The following is a 16,292-nucleotide window of genomic DNA, read 5'->3' as shown; positions in this document are numbered from 1 at the left end:
TGATCCTTATACCTTATTAGTTCCTTTCCACCCAGTTATTTCCACTGTCTACTCAGTTTGATTCTGCTTTTGCTGTGTATTAAAATGAAATATAAATTACTTTTAATTTAAAAAAATTGTGTATGCACATTCCATAATGTTTCCATGTATGTAATTTTAAATCTCTTTACATCCGACAGAAAACAATCCTTGAATGTACAAAATGTTTAAGAATAATGAAGAGAATCCTGTAATTCTGCAAAAACACAGTCCGAAGTATTGAGCTCCAGTTTTCAGCAAAACATAAGCGCAGTCAGAGACAGACAAACCAGAACATAAACTGACAGATCCTGTAAGAAGCATCAAGGGCAATTCAAATATTCTACAAGGCAGAGCTCTGCACCTCCACGCCACAAAACTAAGAAATGACCTTTAAAAAATGACAACAACACTGATAATCCACTTCCTGGATAAATATATCCAATACCAGCTTTAATCGCGTGATTGGTATGATGTGATTACAGCACTGCTCTCCTTTCAAAAGTGATATCAGACCACCATTCAGTGCTAGATGTGTATTGTAAACTCTTTCAAGCCATTCCACAGCAACCAGAGAAAAGCACAATGGAGTGAAGCCAAACAACTGAAGGGTAAAGGAAAGAGGCATTTTGCTATCTAAACTACAGAGTATTGCCCAAATTTGCACCGACCAGAAGGAGGATAGATCTTTACCCACAAGCGTGCCATACCTTTATCCAATTTAAAGACTTAATCATCTACAAAGAAACCTTACACACATTATGAGTGTGGCTAGTATTTAGTGACCTTTTCACTTTATTGTTAAATTGGAAAGCAAACATGCAAAACTCCACACACATACAGGAAATGTGAGAATAATACAAGTGCTTTATCGGTGATGTTGGCTCATCAAGAAACACAGTCATGGGATGTAGACAAATGTAGAAACACTAATCAAGAAAGGAGTATCAGACACATGCAGCGAGACCTTTATTTTGTCATCAATATTAAAACGGCATCTGCAAATACACAGAGGAGAAAAACTGTTCAAATGCACTGAATGTGAAATGAGCTTTAGTCAATCTGCACTCCATCAGCGAAAACACACAGGGGAAAAGCCATTCAAATACAGTGAAACTATGAAGAGCTTTAGTCAGTTATCAGACATAAAACACCATCAGAGAACACATACTGGGGGAAAACGTTTTTATTGCAGTGAATGTGTTAAGAGCTTTAGTCAATCATCAGACCTACTAAGACATCAGCAAACACACACAGGGGAAAACCTATATCATTGCAGTGAATGTGTGAAGAGCTTTAGTCGATTATTAGAACTACAAAGACATCAGCGAACACACACAGGGGAAAAGCCTTATCACTGCAGTGAATGTGTGAAGAGGTTTCGTCATTTAACACACCTAAAAGACCATCAAAGAACACACACAGGGGAAAAGCCACATCACTGCAGTGAATGTGCGAAGAGCTTTTGTCGATTATCAGATCTAAAAAGACATCAGAGAACACACACAGGGGAAAAGCCATTTCATTGCAGTGAATGTGTGAAGAGCTTTAGTAGAGCATCAGACCTAGAAAAACATCACCGAACACACACAGGGGAAAAGCCTTATCATTGCAGTGAATGTGTGAAGAGCTTTAGTCAATCATCAAACCTATACAAACATGAGCGAACACACACACAGGGGAAAAGCCACATCATTGCAGTGAATGTGTGAAGAGGTTTAATCGATCATCAGACCTACAAAGACATCAGCAAACACACAGGGGAAAGGCCATATCATTGCAGTGAATGTGTGAAGAGATTTAGCCAATTATTACACCTAAAAAACCATCAGAAAACAAATACAAGGGGAAAAGCCATATCACTGCAGTGAATGTGTGAAGAGCTTTAGTCGATTATCAAACCTACAAACACATCAGAAAACACACAGGAGAAAACTTATATCATTGCAGTGAGTGTGTGAAGAGCTTTAGTCGATTATCGATCCTACAAACACATCAACGAACACACACGGGAAGAGCCATATCATTGCAGTGAATGTGTGAAGAGCTTTTACCCCCTACATCAGCAAAGCCACACCGTCACTGAACACACATAGAAATAAACATAGAGGTGCAGTAAATTTGGTAAGAATTTAAGTACATCAACAATAATACTGACCCATCTGTGGCCATACACCCAAGCAGAAAAGTGCAGTTGTTAATGGATGAAGGAATTTAAAAAAATGATAAAATTGTAATTATGTGGGACATTCAAATACCAGCTGTTTGAAAGCAGATGGTAAAAGACTGCACTAATAGGAGGGAATTATAAAAGTGTCTATTCCCTGCTGTTGATCGTTTCCGTACATCCGGAAAAAATAAGAAATTCCAGGAAACTTGTGGGAGACTAACACAATGGTTTTTATTCTGTGAGCGTTCTAATGAAGAAAATCCAAGGACACCTGCTTGTGCTACCTGGAAAAGCAACACTATTGACAATGCTTGGACTAACACTGGAATTTTCAGCTAATTTGTGAGATTAGTGATAAAGCAACAGATTCAAACCGATTTAACAAGCTCTCACTGGAGAATATTCATAACTGGCTGTGGTGTTTGGTCATTTTATGCAAGCTTGATGATTCTGTGACAGCAGCCAGAAGTAAATGTAGAAAAGCTAGAGAAGTGAAAGTGGGCTATAACACTCTGGGTTAATCCTTGCAGTGTGTTCATGACATTTTCCTCTGGAGCCTTGATGTGGAAGAAATAATGCTCATTGCTATCATCATTCAATCAAATCCTAGGAGACACAGGAGTTGAAACATCTAGCTCAATATGTACGTATTCTAGGGTTTGCAATTACCTAATAGCGAAATCAAGCGATGCGCTATTGGGTAATTGCAGACAGCGATGTACAAATGTGAGTTCAACACATTTAGCAATTCCCAGTGGGTCGCGAATAGAAGAACCTCAATAATATTTGAGGTAAGTTTCGGGTTGCGACCCATTGTGAATGGCAAAAATCACAGAAAGAGTGGTCTGCTGGGGGCAACAGACCACCATGTCTGTGATTGCTCTTAAATAAAGTCATTTTTTTTAAATGCAGCCCGTTTTCCTTAAAGCAAAACGGGATATGCTTTAAAATGTAAAATGAACAGTTTTCTTTTAAATTTTTAGGAGTCCCACAGACCACTGTTTCCAATCATGTAAATGGGTTACCACCATCCCGGAGTTGGCAGTAAAATGCGAATGTTTTGCAACTGCATTTCGGTCGCAAACATTCACACATACCACTGCGAGTTGCTATTAAGCAGGGATGCCTTTAACACGCCCCTTTCTAATACCAATTCGCAAACCTAATTTGTGATTCGGTAATGAATGACCAAATTGCAAATTGGGCGTTTGTACTTCAAAAGAGACCTTGAGCCAACCATGTTATCGGTACCACTGCTGTACACCACTCTACTCTTTTCCACTCTACGCAACACCTTCTATGTCACTCCACTGTGCACCACTCCACGATACTCTATGCCACTCCACTCTACGACACTATTCTATTCTGAGACTGTGCTCCACTCTACGCCACTCAACTACACCCTTTCACTCTGACACCCTACTCAACCCACAATACTGTACACTACTCCATGACACTCCTCTTCACTTCTCTCCATGCCACTGGACTCTATGTTATGTTATGTTATGTTAAAAAGTTTATAAGGCGCTTGAATACCCATGGGTGTCTTGGCGCTGGTTGATTGGCAGTAAGGTGAGGGTACTGGGTACCTAGAGGTTAAAAAGCCAGGTTTTTGTTAACTTCCTGAAACTCAGCAGTGTGGGAGCTGCTTTAATGCTCATTGGTAGACTATTCCATAGGGCCGGGGCTGCAGTGGTAAAACGGCTGCCTACCCATTTAAGTCTCTTAAACCTGGGACAGGACACTGTCAGTGTGTTTTTAGATCGAAGATCTCTATTTGGTACGTACCATGAGAGGAATTCTTTAAGGTAGCTGGGACCTAGATCATGCAAGGCTATATAGGTAAGGCATAATGCCTTGAATTTAATGCAGTTATTTACAGTCAGCCAATGCAGTTTCTTAATGGCGGATGAAACTGAATGGAATTTAGGCAGGCCGAAGACGAGCCTGGCAGCCGCATTCTGTACACTCTGAAGTTTCTTCATATGTTGTTTTTGAAGCTTGGTGTAAAGACCATTACAGTAATCCAGTTTTGCTACTATTAATAAAGAAATAATCATTTTCTGGTGGTCAATGGGATAAAAGGAAGGATCTTTCTAATGATTCTCAGAGTGTTAAAACTGGCCGAGATAACTGAGCTAATGTGTTTATTAAAGCTCAGCTTGTCGTCTATCATTATGCCTACGTTTTTTTGGTACTTTTTGAGCAGGGGTACTGAGGGTTCCCATCTCTGCTGGCCAGCATGCCGGGCTCCAGAATAAAGGATTATTACCAACGAATGTCACCTCAGTTCTTTCTGCATTTAATTTGAGACAATGCTTTCCCATCCAGCCACTAACTGCTCTCATGCAGTTGTGAAATTAAGAGATGGCTACTTCAGTGTTGTTAGCGGCCGACTGCACTATTTGGGTGTCGTCTGCATAAGAAGTAGGGGAAAAGCCAAAAGATCTGATCAAAGAGGCCAACTCTGAAACATAAACATTAAAGAGCAAAGGTACTCTACTGTACCCCACTTCACACCGCTCCATTGCACTCCACTATACGCCACTTTATGACACTCCATGCCACTCTCCTTTACCCTACTGACTTTTAGACATGCTAAAAAGCAGCCACTCTAGTGTACATTTCTGAAACATTTTGGCAAAACCAATAGCTCCTGTACAGGTGAGACCTACTGGGTTTGACAAATCTTGCTTAAGGTTCATATGTATTGCTACTTTATTTATTGGTTGTTAGATCGTGTTTCATCTAGAACAACAATGTCTCTTAATGATGTGGAATGAAGGTGACGAGTTCAGTTTCTCAGAAAGCTACGAGTACCATGTAAGGGTGAGCAGTTATAAAGCTAAGGTTATTTAAGGGTTGGATTTTTTATCGAAGTGTTTATGCAATGATCGTTTCCAGAATTTCATAGTATCGAAGGCTGTTCCTAAAAATCCCCTGTAAGAACATACAGTGCTAAAATTCAAGCAAATGCAATCTCTGGAGCCACTCCACTGGTGTACAGAGTAGGACAGTGAAGTGTTTATGCAACGATCATTTCCAGTATTTCATAGTATGGAAGGCTAGTCCTAAAATGCCCCTGTAAGAACATACAGTGCTAAAATTCGAGCAAATGCAGTCTATGGAGCCACTCCACTGGTGTACGGAGTAGGACAGTATTGAGCTGTAAAAAAGAATTCCGTGGGATCTTTTTGGGGAATAATAATTCTATAGTGCTATGGGAGCTTAACTTTAAATGTATAATTGACTGTAATGGAACTTAAAGCACTCCTGTACTAGGTCAAGATATGAGTAAGTAAGTAGTCTGTGCTGATGTATGTGTTTGATACATGACAAACTCTGCTGAGATTCTGAGTAGAGATAGTTTGAATGAGGTGCAGCCTGGCCAAGGTTGTAAGTTCCCGTGGGTCCATTAATGCGCCCTTCCAGTCTCTCCTCCATAGGTCCCACCCGTTACTCCCACCGGTTCCTGAGGTGGTCCAGTTTCCCGGGTGAATTAATGAGTGTGCGGTAGATGTGTGATTTCTCCCTCTACCCATGTGTCCCGTCAGCCATTTGGCTTCCAACGGACTGAACTGTGACGGGGGTCCAGTGCAAGAGAGTGGGCGGCAAGTGTGTGTCTGAGCTGGAGATATTTGTAAATCTGGGAGTTTGTATGTCTGCTGCAGTTCATGAAAGGGCTGTATATGAGTCCCTGACTAGACATCCCCCAACCTTGTGGTACCAATACAGTCCCAGGGGCGAAAGGTTTCCCTTAACCAGGAGCCAAGCCACAATGGAGTTTGCTCAGTAAGCATATTCCCCCATCGCACGTGTTGCATGGCCGATCTCCATGCAAGAAATACCACCTGTGTCACTGTAGGCAATGAGAGGGGGTTCGGCATGCTCTGAATCTTGGAGAAGTCCAGCTGTGTGAGCTCCACTCTGTACACAGGGTCTGACCACACCCTAGTGAACAAGTCATGGATGACGAGCTGATGTGCAGAGAGATAGTAAAGATAGAGGTTGGACATACCCATGCCCCCATCGCATGGTCCTCGCTGGCAATGTAAACAGAAAACATCTATCCTATGTCAAATGAGCGAGGGTTACCCATTTGTGGTTGGATCGCCCAGCCTTTGTTCAAGTTTTTCTGGGGCAGCAGCGTGAACTTCTCTTCTGCCCCAAGAAGTGCTGTGTATGGTCCAGGGCTGTGCCGGACATGCGAGGGCCGGCCAAGGCAGCCTCGGCATCCTCGATGTGCTCCGGAGCAAGTGGCCACAAACAACTCAAACTGGCAGGGGAAGCGGCAGCTCCTGCCAGGCTCCCAGCAGTTCGTATTCCCCTGACATGCACTGTAATGGTTTACCATGTGGCAGGACCGGTCACCTATTTTAAAAAATAAGAAAGAAGTCCCAAAACAATGGATTTAAATAGCAGCTGCATATGTTTGTAAGCAGTTGGTCGCTGCTTTCGCGGAAGGCTAAATACTTGAAGAGGCATGACTGATGCATGTCATGGACAAATGGGGAGAACGAATAATGGAGCGACGATAGAGCCAGGAAATGGGAAGCCTATGGGCGAGCTGTAAGCCCACAAATTAGATACATGCAATAAGAACAATTGATGGACAGAATGTAGAACAATGTCATACATTCAACCCAGTACAGAGATCTTGACCTAAATCCATTGTTTTTTTGCTCACCATGCCATTCCAGTTTGAACCCAGCCAGGGTGATGCCCTGAAACTGGTCACTGGATGCTTGTTTCCAATCCTGGGAGGACCTGTCTTGGCAGTTCAGGCTGGACTGTTCCCACAAGGAACGGGGTCAAGCCTGATTTGCATATGGCTGGGCCCAAACTTGGGTGGTGTGGTGAGCAAAAGAATGATGGATTTAACCCACATCCTTGTGACTGGGGTTGAATGATTGCATTGACCAGCATTCCGCCCATCAATTGTTTCTTTTGCATATGTCGCCCTAGGTGGGAAGGGTATGCCCAGACGTTGGTCCTGTGCTCATTACACCACTGGATTAAAGCTAGCCTGGCTGATGAAGGGTGATGCCCTGAAACCAGTCCCTGGATGTTTGTTTCCAATTTAGGGAGGACCTGGCTTGGCAGTTCGGGCTGGACTGTTCCCGCAAGGAACAGGGTCAAGACTGATTTGCATATGGCTGGGCCCAAACTGGGGTGGCGTGGTGAGCTAAAGAATGATGGATGCCCCTGGATCTCTTTAAAACAGATGCTGTTCAAAATGTTTATAAAGCAGGAGTGAGATAAAGGCTAGTGCAATCTACGTTTGGTAGACTGGGATGAGATCGCTTTCAGAACTTCGCAATTACACCTTTAGTTGCTGTTAAATGCTAGAAAGAACGTAGCACATCTGTGGAGCCAGAGTTCGATCCACCTTGGCACGTTTGCGGTGGAAGGTTTTGTGAACCAAAGACATTCAAGTAAAGAAAGACAGCTTCCTATCGACTTAGCTACCTGCCCTATATGAAATGGTGGATATTCACCAAGAACTGACTTCTCAACCTAAGCTGAGGGCACTGGGGATGTTCCAACTAATTTGAAGGTAGTTTGGTTGAGCAACAAGGCAACAGTCCCTATATTTCACTGCAATGTACATAAAAGGGAGGTCGTCAATTTCTGTGACGTCTAGTTGCTTACACCGAGCAACAGATAAAAGGATAACCGGGCGGCAATTTGCCAACAGTTACGTGCTGAGCTACATTTTCAATGTACTAAGGCCATTAAAATGAAAATACTTTTTTTTAAGAAAGCTAGTCTGAGAATCTAACTTTCCTCCTAACCTCACATGATCCGGATGTTCTGTAGTAATTAGCCAGAAGTATGAAACAAACTGAAACTAGAGAGTTTATGTCAAAAAGTTACTTCATTAGCCTAAGAATTCCACCCATAGTTTGGAGGATGCTGCTGGTAACATATTTCTGCAGGTTTCCTTTAACTATTGGTGTGTTTAACTATGGAATCTTTTTAGTAAGTCTGTGCATCTTTGAATGTTGATCAAATGTATAATCATTTTTAGATGTAGAATGTATCCCTCTAGAAGTAGTACTATCTTGGTATGAAACCTACAAGAAAGTTATGCTGGACATCACAGGTGTAAAGGGCACAGTTGTCCTTGGTACAACGAATGGTAAACATAGCAGAAATGCCTAGGAAAAACATATCCAGAAGGGTGGCTCCCGGGCTTGAGATCTACAATGTGAAAGCTCTGGGAGTGGTTTTATATGGTGCGGTGATATGGGGCCCCATTAACCCACTTTATTTAGATTTAACCCAAAAAAAGAATTTCCGATAAAATTGAGCTCAGAGTGCTTATGTTCTGGCATCTACTATGGTCTACTACAGCACTAGAGTCTTATAGGGTGGGCCTTTGTGACCTAATGTCACCAAAATATTCAAGCAAGATCTCATGGGTCCGCACTGTTAAAGCTATTTATAGAGATTAAGCCTTGACACATATTGGGACTTTCCTGAGTCTTTGTGCCAAATCCAAAAGTCCAGTCTTAAAGCTGTTTATTGGGGTAGTACTGTAATGGACAATATACAAAATTCTAAAGGATCACTCTGTTGGCTTATTGATTGTAAACCGACCCCAATATTGTGGGGCGCTATTGGTGAAACTTTTCCTCCACTAGCAAGGAAGCTATATTTACAGTTCAGGTATGGATGTCTACCTTTTGAAAGAAAGTGGCACAAAGATATAGACATGATGGTTGAGAACTGTATTTGTTGCCAAGGAGTACCTGAGACACTTAAGCATGTTTTATTTTGCTCTCTGTATAGTCAGTCTCAAGCTAAGTGGATAGTTCCACTTTACAGAAACCTAGGAGTCAGGAAGCACCAGGTGGTGTTCAGAATACTGCAGACAGACACATCTCGTATTATTGTATTCTGCATGGCCAAGTTCCTAATGGCAATGTGGATCAGACATGCCAAGTGTTCTCTTGGTAGTCCCTAAGTTGCCACCCTCGCAAGGGTCCCGTCATACTGTATTGTGCCATTTGGACAAACTCTAGCTGACTTATGTTTTTTTGCAATTATAAAAGATATTGTTTTGTATTTTACACCTTGTTTTTAAAACAAAAGTATTTATATTGAATCTCTGTCGTCTTTTAAAATGAAAAATTCCTTTCTCTGTTGCTGGAATAACAAGAGTATTCAAAAGTTTTATGTTGTATCATTTGTTTTTGTAAGTAATTTGTTCTGTGTAGTCCTTTTCATTTTCATTTCATTATCTTTATTTCGACTTAAAAAGGTCATAAAAGAAATCACAATGCAATGCCAAACAAATCAATACTAGTTATAGTATAAAATCTAAAATACATTTTCCCATCACAATTGGTAATCATAATGATTTCTTCATTTATACATTAAAACAACGGAGATCCCACTCCTCATATGTAGACTTCAAACGCCTTGAACTAAACACTGATGCACCAAATCTCATTTTGCCACAGCATTTCTTCTGATATTCCACATGGCAGCTAAATATTTACTAACAGCAAAAACAGTTAATGGGGATAGGTCAGTTTTTAATATTCGATAAGAAAGCAAGCAATGCCTAATCCCCCAATTTCTACATAGGGGAATGATCCACTTCTTCCTGGGCTTCAGGTAGGAAGGACAGAAGAACAAAACATGGATTTCATTCTCAGCTCCTCAGAGCAGGCTGGACAGTTTTTGCTGGTAGGTGGATGCCATCTACTAGTAAGGGCTCTTAATGGTAAGGAGTTGTAGTTGTGAAGAAAGAGTTTCCTTAAACCAATGTGACTAATGTCATCCAAAACAGTCTCCATCTTATAATAATCTTTCGAAGTTATGAAGTTACTTGACATTGTCCCCATTTGATCATTCAATAAACAGGCAGACAGATTATACTCATAGTACAAATAAACCAGATCTACACACAATATATTTCTACAGGCTTCTTCCGGATTTGTCCACAGTAAAGGGCAGCCCAACCTCTCAAATTCCTGCTTTATGTATTTTAGCCATGGGAGTTTCCATATATTTGGGATTTTTAATGATTCCTTAAGCTCTTGCCTATAGTTAAAGAGTTCAGGAGTTACCCATAGGCGCCTCCAAAACGTTAGAGGCTTCAGGCCCAATTCCTCCCTTAATGATCTTAGTCCCAGATCAAGCCTGAGGGGAAGAAGGGGAGAGCTAGTAGGCAGGGAAACTAACTGCCTAAGAAACTTGTTTTCCGTGGCAGTAATTGCAGGGGCACAGTTGTGTCCCCACAATTCACCACCATAGATTATTGGCCCACGTGCCTGCATTTTGTAAATTTCGAGAGGGGGCCCAATAGGTTTTGTCATGGACTTGTTCCACAGTTTAATAATCCCCCCCCGCCTTTTGAGTTAACTTAAGTTGGGATTTGGTCTGATGTTGTGCCCAGGTCATATTTTCATTAAGAGTTAGACCCAAATACTCAAACGTCTGTACTCTTTCTAGGCTCACACCATCTATGACCGGATTTGGGCGGGATGTCTTTGGAGTATTAAAAATCATAAATTTCGTTTTGGCCGTATTTATTTCCAGCCCCCGGTCATATCAAAACGAGACAAAACCCTCTAATACTCGCTGGATACCCATTGGTGTTTTAGCGAGTAAGAGGGTATCGTCAGCGAACATGATCGCTGATATCCTTATTCCACCAAGCTTTGGTGCATCTCTGTTTGGGACCGCGTTCACGTGGGAGATAACTTCGTTTACGTAGAGGCAGAACAGGGTTGGCGCCAAAACGCAGCCCTGCCTGGCCCCCCTATCAACGGGAAAGCTAGATGACAAATTGCCTTCTCTCCCACACCTGACCTTTGCGAAATTGTAAGTATGGAGTCTTATAATGATATCCAGAAGAGGAGCAGGTATTCCTAGATCTCGTAGAACATTCCACAGTTTCCTGCGTGGAACCAGATCGAAGGCCGCACGCAGGTCTACGAAGACAGTATACAGATCGAAGGCCGCACGCAGGTCTACGAAGACAGTATATAGTGAGCCGCCCTCGACCTTAGCTGTCTTCCAAAAAAGCATAGCCAGTCTAAAAATCTGGTCAATAGTGGATACACTCTTTCTAAAGCCCGCCTGATACTGACTTAGAATCTCAGAGTCCTCTATCCAATCCAGCAGGCGGTCCAAAATCAGCCTTGCAAAAAGTTTCTGATCTACATCTATTAGGCTGATTGGCCTATAATTGGCTGGTAGCAGAGGCGACCCCTTCTTAAAAATAGGGACTACCTCTGCTCTCAGCCAAGTGGCAGGGACCGCCATACCACCAGAGATAGCGTTAAACATTGTTAACAGATAGGGCGCCCAAACCCTAGGTTCATGTTTATAAAGGTCTCCCGGGACCTTATTCAACCCTGGTGCTTTACCCGCGGGAAGTTTAGATATACCAAGCTGGACCTCACCTAGGGTAAAAGTAATCACTTCTGAACCATCAACGCACCTCATCAGCCTATCACCCAGAGGGACCTCCAAACAGGAGTTGTCCCCCTTGTACAAAGTGCTAAAATGTTCTTCCCATACCTCTGCGGCAATGTTCGGCATTACTGCAGGGTCGGAATCAACTGAGCCTGTGGTCACGATCTGCCAGAACTTCCGTGCGTCCTTAACCGCTATTGCTGTTGTTAACCTAGCCCAGTTTTCGTTCCCCCACTCAAGCTTGGCATGGTAGATTAGCTGGCGATATACTTGCCTCCTTTGTTGAATAGTTTCCCTGCTTGCATTATTTTTTACTGCATCAAGGAGTTCGCTCTTCGCTAATCTGCATGTCCTGTTATACCAGGATAGCTTCCTTCGTAACCTTTTCCAACCGGGGCCTGGGGGACTTAAGATATCTGAGAGACTAAGAAATAGTAACTGATTAAAATCTCCCAGTCGTTCAAAGAAGTCAGATACAGGCTGTTGTTCAATTAGGGCAGCCACATCAGCCAATACTGGGGTGATCCTAGCATACAGTTCAGATAGTTCCTCGGGATTGTCAACCAACTTGTCCCATCTTACCCTACGTCTATTACTAGAAAGGGTAGCCCTGCTAGATGTACCAGAGAGCAATCGAAGTCTGCCCTTGCAAACATCTGGTACTGAAAAATCCAGAGTCAAGGGATTATGGTCACTCTCACCCCTGGAAACCACCCTAAAATCTAGAACTCTATTCCAAGCCCTGCACTGGACAAAAATATAATCAAGTCGTGCCTCCCTCCCGGCCTTATTAAATGTGGGCATGGGGGGGTTATCAGATTTTGCACGACCATTACATGCCCTCATCGAATGGGCCAGCGTCAGGGATGTAATTTGAACGGCCAGAGGAGCCCATGTCCTTGCCGGAGGCCCTGCAACAGGTGGAATTTTCCAAAAATCATCCTCCTCCTGATTTATACCATCCAACAACCCTTCAAGAGGTTCAAAGTGGGAGTTAAAATCTCCTCCCACCACGTACATAACACCCTCAGGAATTCTGGTCAGAACAGTGGATAACTCTTTGACTGCCCCTGACTCAGTGGAAAGACTCACAGGTCTAGAATAGACATTAACCATAGCAAGTCTGAAGCCAGTCCGCCACTCCAGAAACACGCACTGGACATCGTCAGTCCCTGTGTCCAAAACTCTGGCACTGCAGCCCAAATGGCTTGCAACCTAGATTGTTAGACCCCCTGGCGGTCGACCCATTCCTCCCCACCTAGCGGGGACTGAGAATGAGGCATATCCCAGACGATATAACTCTTCCCTCGCACATGTTTCCTGAAAGAAACAGATGTCATGATGATCTATAAAAGATCCCCATTCTGGGCAGGCCAGCTTGTTACCAAGGCCTGCTACATTCCAGGAAAGAATTTTTAAAACAGATGGGCCTGAGGGGGTATCACGGGGTTGCAAAAAATAACCCTCATTTCTTGGGTTCGCCAGTCCAGGAGATGGGTGACCTTGTAATAGATGCCCGCTGCCAGTGGCAACTATCAATATCCCCGGCTGCGCTAACTGAGGACTCCCACCTTCAACTCCCCCAATACCATCCTCCCCAGAGAGTCAATCTACCTGCTCAAGGCAGCTGTACCTATTGGTGCATGAGTAATCACCAAAATTAGGTGTCTCGTGCCGGATATACCCAAGCCTTCTGCCTTGGAGACTAGGTCCCACCCTTGTCCATTCATCATCAATCCCTGGGTGGATACGGATATTTCGTGGGGGATAAAAAAAGGACAGTGGGAGAGGTTGAATGGATGTACCTTCCTTATTACCCAACCAATTACAGATGTGAGAAACAATTTGTGGATTTCTAAAATTTACCAAAATGCAGTCGCCCTTCATTTTCTTCACAGTATGTCCCAACCAAGTAACCCTCCTAACCATCAGCAATTCTCCTCTCATATTTGGGGGAAGGGGTCTGTGGATATTCAGCCAGCTGATCACTTTGTTTTTTAGAGAGTCACAGGTTTCTGATGCAGGATTAGTGAGCTCAGGAACACCACTTAGAATAATTACATAGGGTGCTGCCTCTGGAGGAAGATTTACTACATTTTTCCCACTTAAACTGGCTAAGTCTTGAATAGTACGGGCACCAGTCTCATTCGGAATCTTCCCTGATTTAGTTACGTTTGAATTAACTGCCAGGTTAGAATTCCTTGCACCGGAGTGAGGTTGTCCTTGAGAGGGTAGTGACGTTACAGTGGGAGGAAGTGGGGGATTAGGTAAAGTTAAAGATATTCCTGCTGAAATAGATTGTCTTCCTATCATGGAATTTATCAGACCAGTAGAGTTAAGCAAAGAGGGATCAACCGTATTTGTTGGAACCACACTTTGAGAGCTTCCCTTAATCCTCAGACAATTCTCAATGTCCCCAGTAACCAGTTCTATTTTTTTAAGCCTAACATCAATAGTATCAAATCTGGCCATCAAAGGGGCAAGAAAATCTTTTAAAACATTGGTGAGGGCGTTAGTTAGGTGATCTCCCACGCCTCCAAGCCCCTTTTTAGAAATACCAGGAAGAGGATGTAATAGCGACGGTGTTTGTACATGGTCCGGTATAACTGGGGTTACATTAAGAATTTAAAGTTACCGGACTATCCGCTGGAAGTAACGTAATCGGGAGGTTATCATGGGGGCAATCTATTTTAGCCCTTTTTCCTCCCTTAAACTTCCTCACTACCTTCCTTTTTGGAACAGCACCCTCCCGAAGTCCACGTACACGTTAAGTCACTCCTGCCTTCAACAGTCAAGGCAGCTTCAGTAATAGGAGCAGGAAGACTCTCGCAAATAGACTGGAGTGAGTCTCGACGTGAGGATGTACTAGTCCTGAGTTCTTGCAGGACAGATTCTATCGTTTGAACGATACTATCCATGAGGGCAGTATGGGAATCGTCCATATTCTCCATGGTTGACATTAGACCCAGAGAAGATATTCTGGTGCTTACAATCCCATCCGAAAGCCGTCTTTCCAGGATATTCAATTCGTTATTCACCACAGAATTAGCCCTAATAAGAAAGTTATCGAGGGTACCTGTAACCATAGGGACTGGTGGCGTGACTTTACTTCTCATCTCTCTTGATGACATGGCCTCGCTCTTCTCCAGTGATCAAAGGACAGGGGGGGGCCCGGTCCGGTCTTGCCCGTGCTTGAACGGGCTTAAACGGGCCCGCCCTTTGCCCGGGCTTCGCCCCGGTCTGCGCCCCGCTCGCGTCGCGCTCACGCGTCACTGGGCGTGCCATAAATAATCAGGGGGAGAGGATCGGGAAGAGGCCCCCAGCTGCTGGCAATTGTCCGTGTGCAAAGCCCGCTGGGCCTCGCAGTCCCGATCAAAAGTTCCCAATTAAGAAACAGTCCTCAGGGAAGGCTCCGTTAGATGGAGATTACGGGAATTAAAAAGTCAAGTTATCCAAGCCTACGAGCAGCTCCCGCGAAGCGGGGGGCCGCAAGGCGTTTTACTCCGTACGGGGGAGGGGTCGGGAAGAGGCCCCCAGCTGCTGGCAATTGTCCGTGTGCAAAGCCCGCTGGGCCTCGCAGTCCCGATCAAAAGTTCCCAATTAAGAAACAGTCCTCAGGGAAGGCTCCGTTAGATGTAGATTACGGGAATGAAAAAGTCAAGTTATCCAAGCCTACGAGCGGCTCCCGCGAAGCGGGGGCCGCGAGGCGTTTTACTCCGTACGGGAGAGGGGTCAGGAAGAGGCCCCCAGCTGCTGGCAATTGTCCGTGTGCAAAGCCCGCTGGGCCTCGCAGTCCCGATCAAAAGTTCCCAATTAAGAAACAGTCTTCAGGGAAGGCTCCGTTAGATGGAGATTACGGGAATGAAAAAGGTCAAGTTATCAAAGCCTACGAGCAGCACCAGCGAAGCGGGGGCCACGAGGCGTTTTACTCCGTACGGGGAGGGGTCGGGAAGAGGCCCCCAGCTGCTGGCAATTGTCCGTGTGCAAAGCCCGCTGGGCCTCGCAGTCCCGATCAAAAGTTCCCAATTAAGAAACAGTCCTCAGGGAAGGCTCCGTTAGATGGAGATTAGGGGAATGAAAACGTCAAGTTATCCAAGCCTACGAGCGGCACCCCTGTGTAGTACTTTTTTGATCTCAGTGATTGTAATAAAAAATTTTTATTGAATACTTTTGATGTACCAGTTCCTTGTTTTCTAGCAGTGTTCATGAATTGATTAGTTAATGTTAAAATGCATTTTTGTCATTTACTTATTCTTCTATACTAATACTGTATAGATTCTTTGAAATGGTCATTAATTCCAAAATAAATCTTGATTGATTCTTTCAATCACTTTTTCTCAACTCTTCTGTGATTCTTTTTTAATTATGAAGAGCTAATGCTTGAAATTTGTGTCTAGGGTCTTCTTCATCGGGGAGGTGTGCGGGGCCTGATGCAACACTATCGGTTAGTCAAAGCTTAAAGGGCAGGGCACAAAGACTCAAAGCCAGAGGATTTCAGTGTCAAGCTTGTTTATCAACACTTAATCATCGTCACTGATCGCAATACGTGACTGGATCAGGCCCCCTCCAATAATGCCCAGATGTCTGCTAGCTGGGTATATTCAACACAGGTTTGTAAATCAAGGTTTTGTGATGTAAAACATGAAAGAAATGGAAAAATGTAAGCATT

General features: G+C 43.6%; 1 protein-coding gene across 1 annotated transcript in view; it reads left to right on the top strand.

The window, feature by feature from the left end:
- Nucleotides 1–15,964, top strand: part of LOC146835337 (uncharacterized) — a 78,290-nt gene extending 62,326 nt beyond the window's left edge. The window contains exon 3 of the mRNA XM_085602921.1: nucleotides 180–15,964. Within this exon, the coding sequence (XP_085459047.1) occupies nucleotides 1,065–1,730 (666 nt within the window). The 5' untranslated portion in view covers nucleotides 180–1,064 and the 3' untranslated portion in view covers nucleotides 1,731–15,964. The remainder of the gene's footprint in view (nucleotides 1–179) is intronic.
- The last annotated feature ends 328 nt before the right edge of the window (nucleotides 15,965–16,292 follow it).

The sequence above is a fragment of the Triturus cristatus genome, chromosome 4_2, assembly GCF_964204655.1.
Source record: "Triturus cristatus chromosome 4_2, aTriCri1.1, whole genome shotgun sequence".
NCBI classification, from domain to species: Eukaryota; Metazoa; Chordata; class Amphibia; order Caudata; family Salamandridae; genus Triturus; species Triturus cristatus.
Note: the sequence above shows the minus strand (reverse complement) of the source record. Positions and strands in the feature narration are given on the sequence as shown.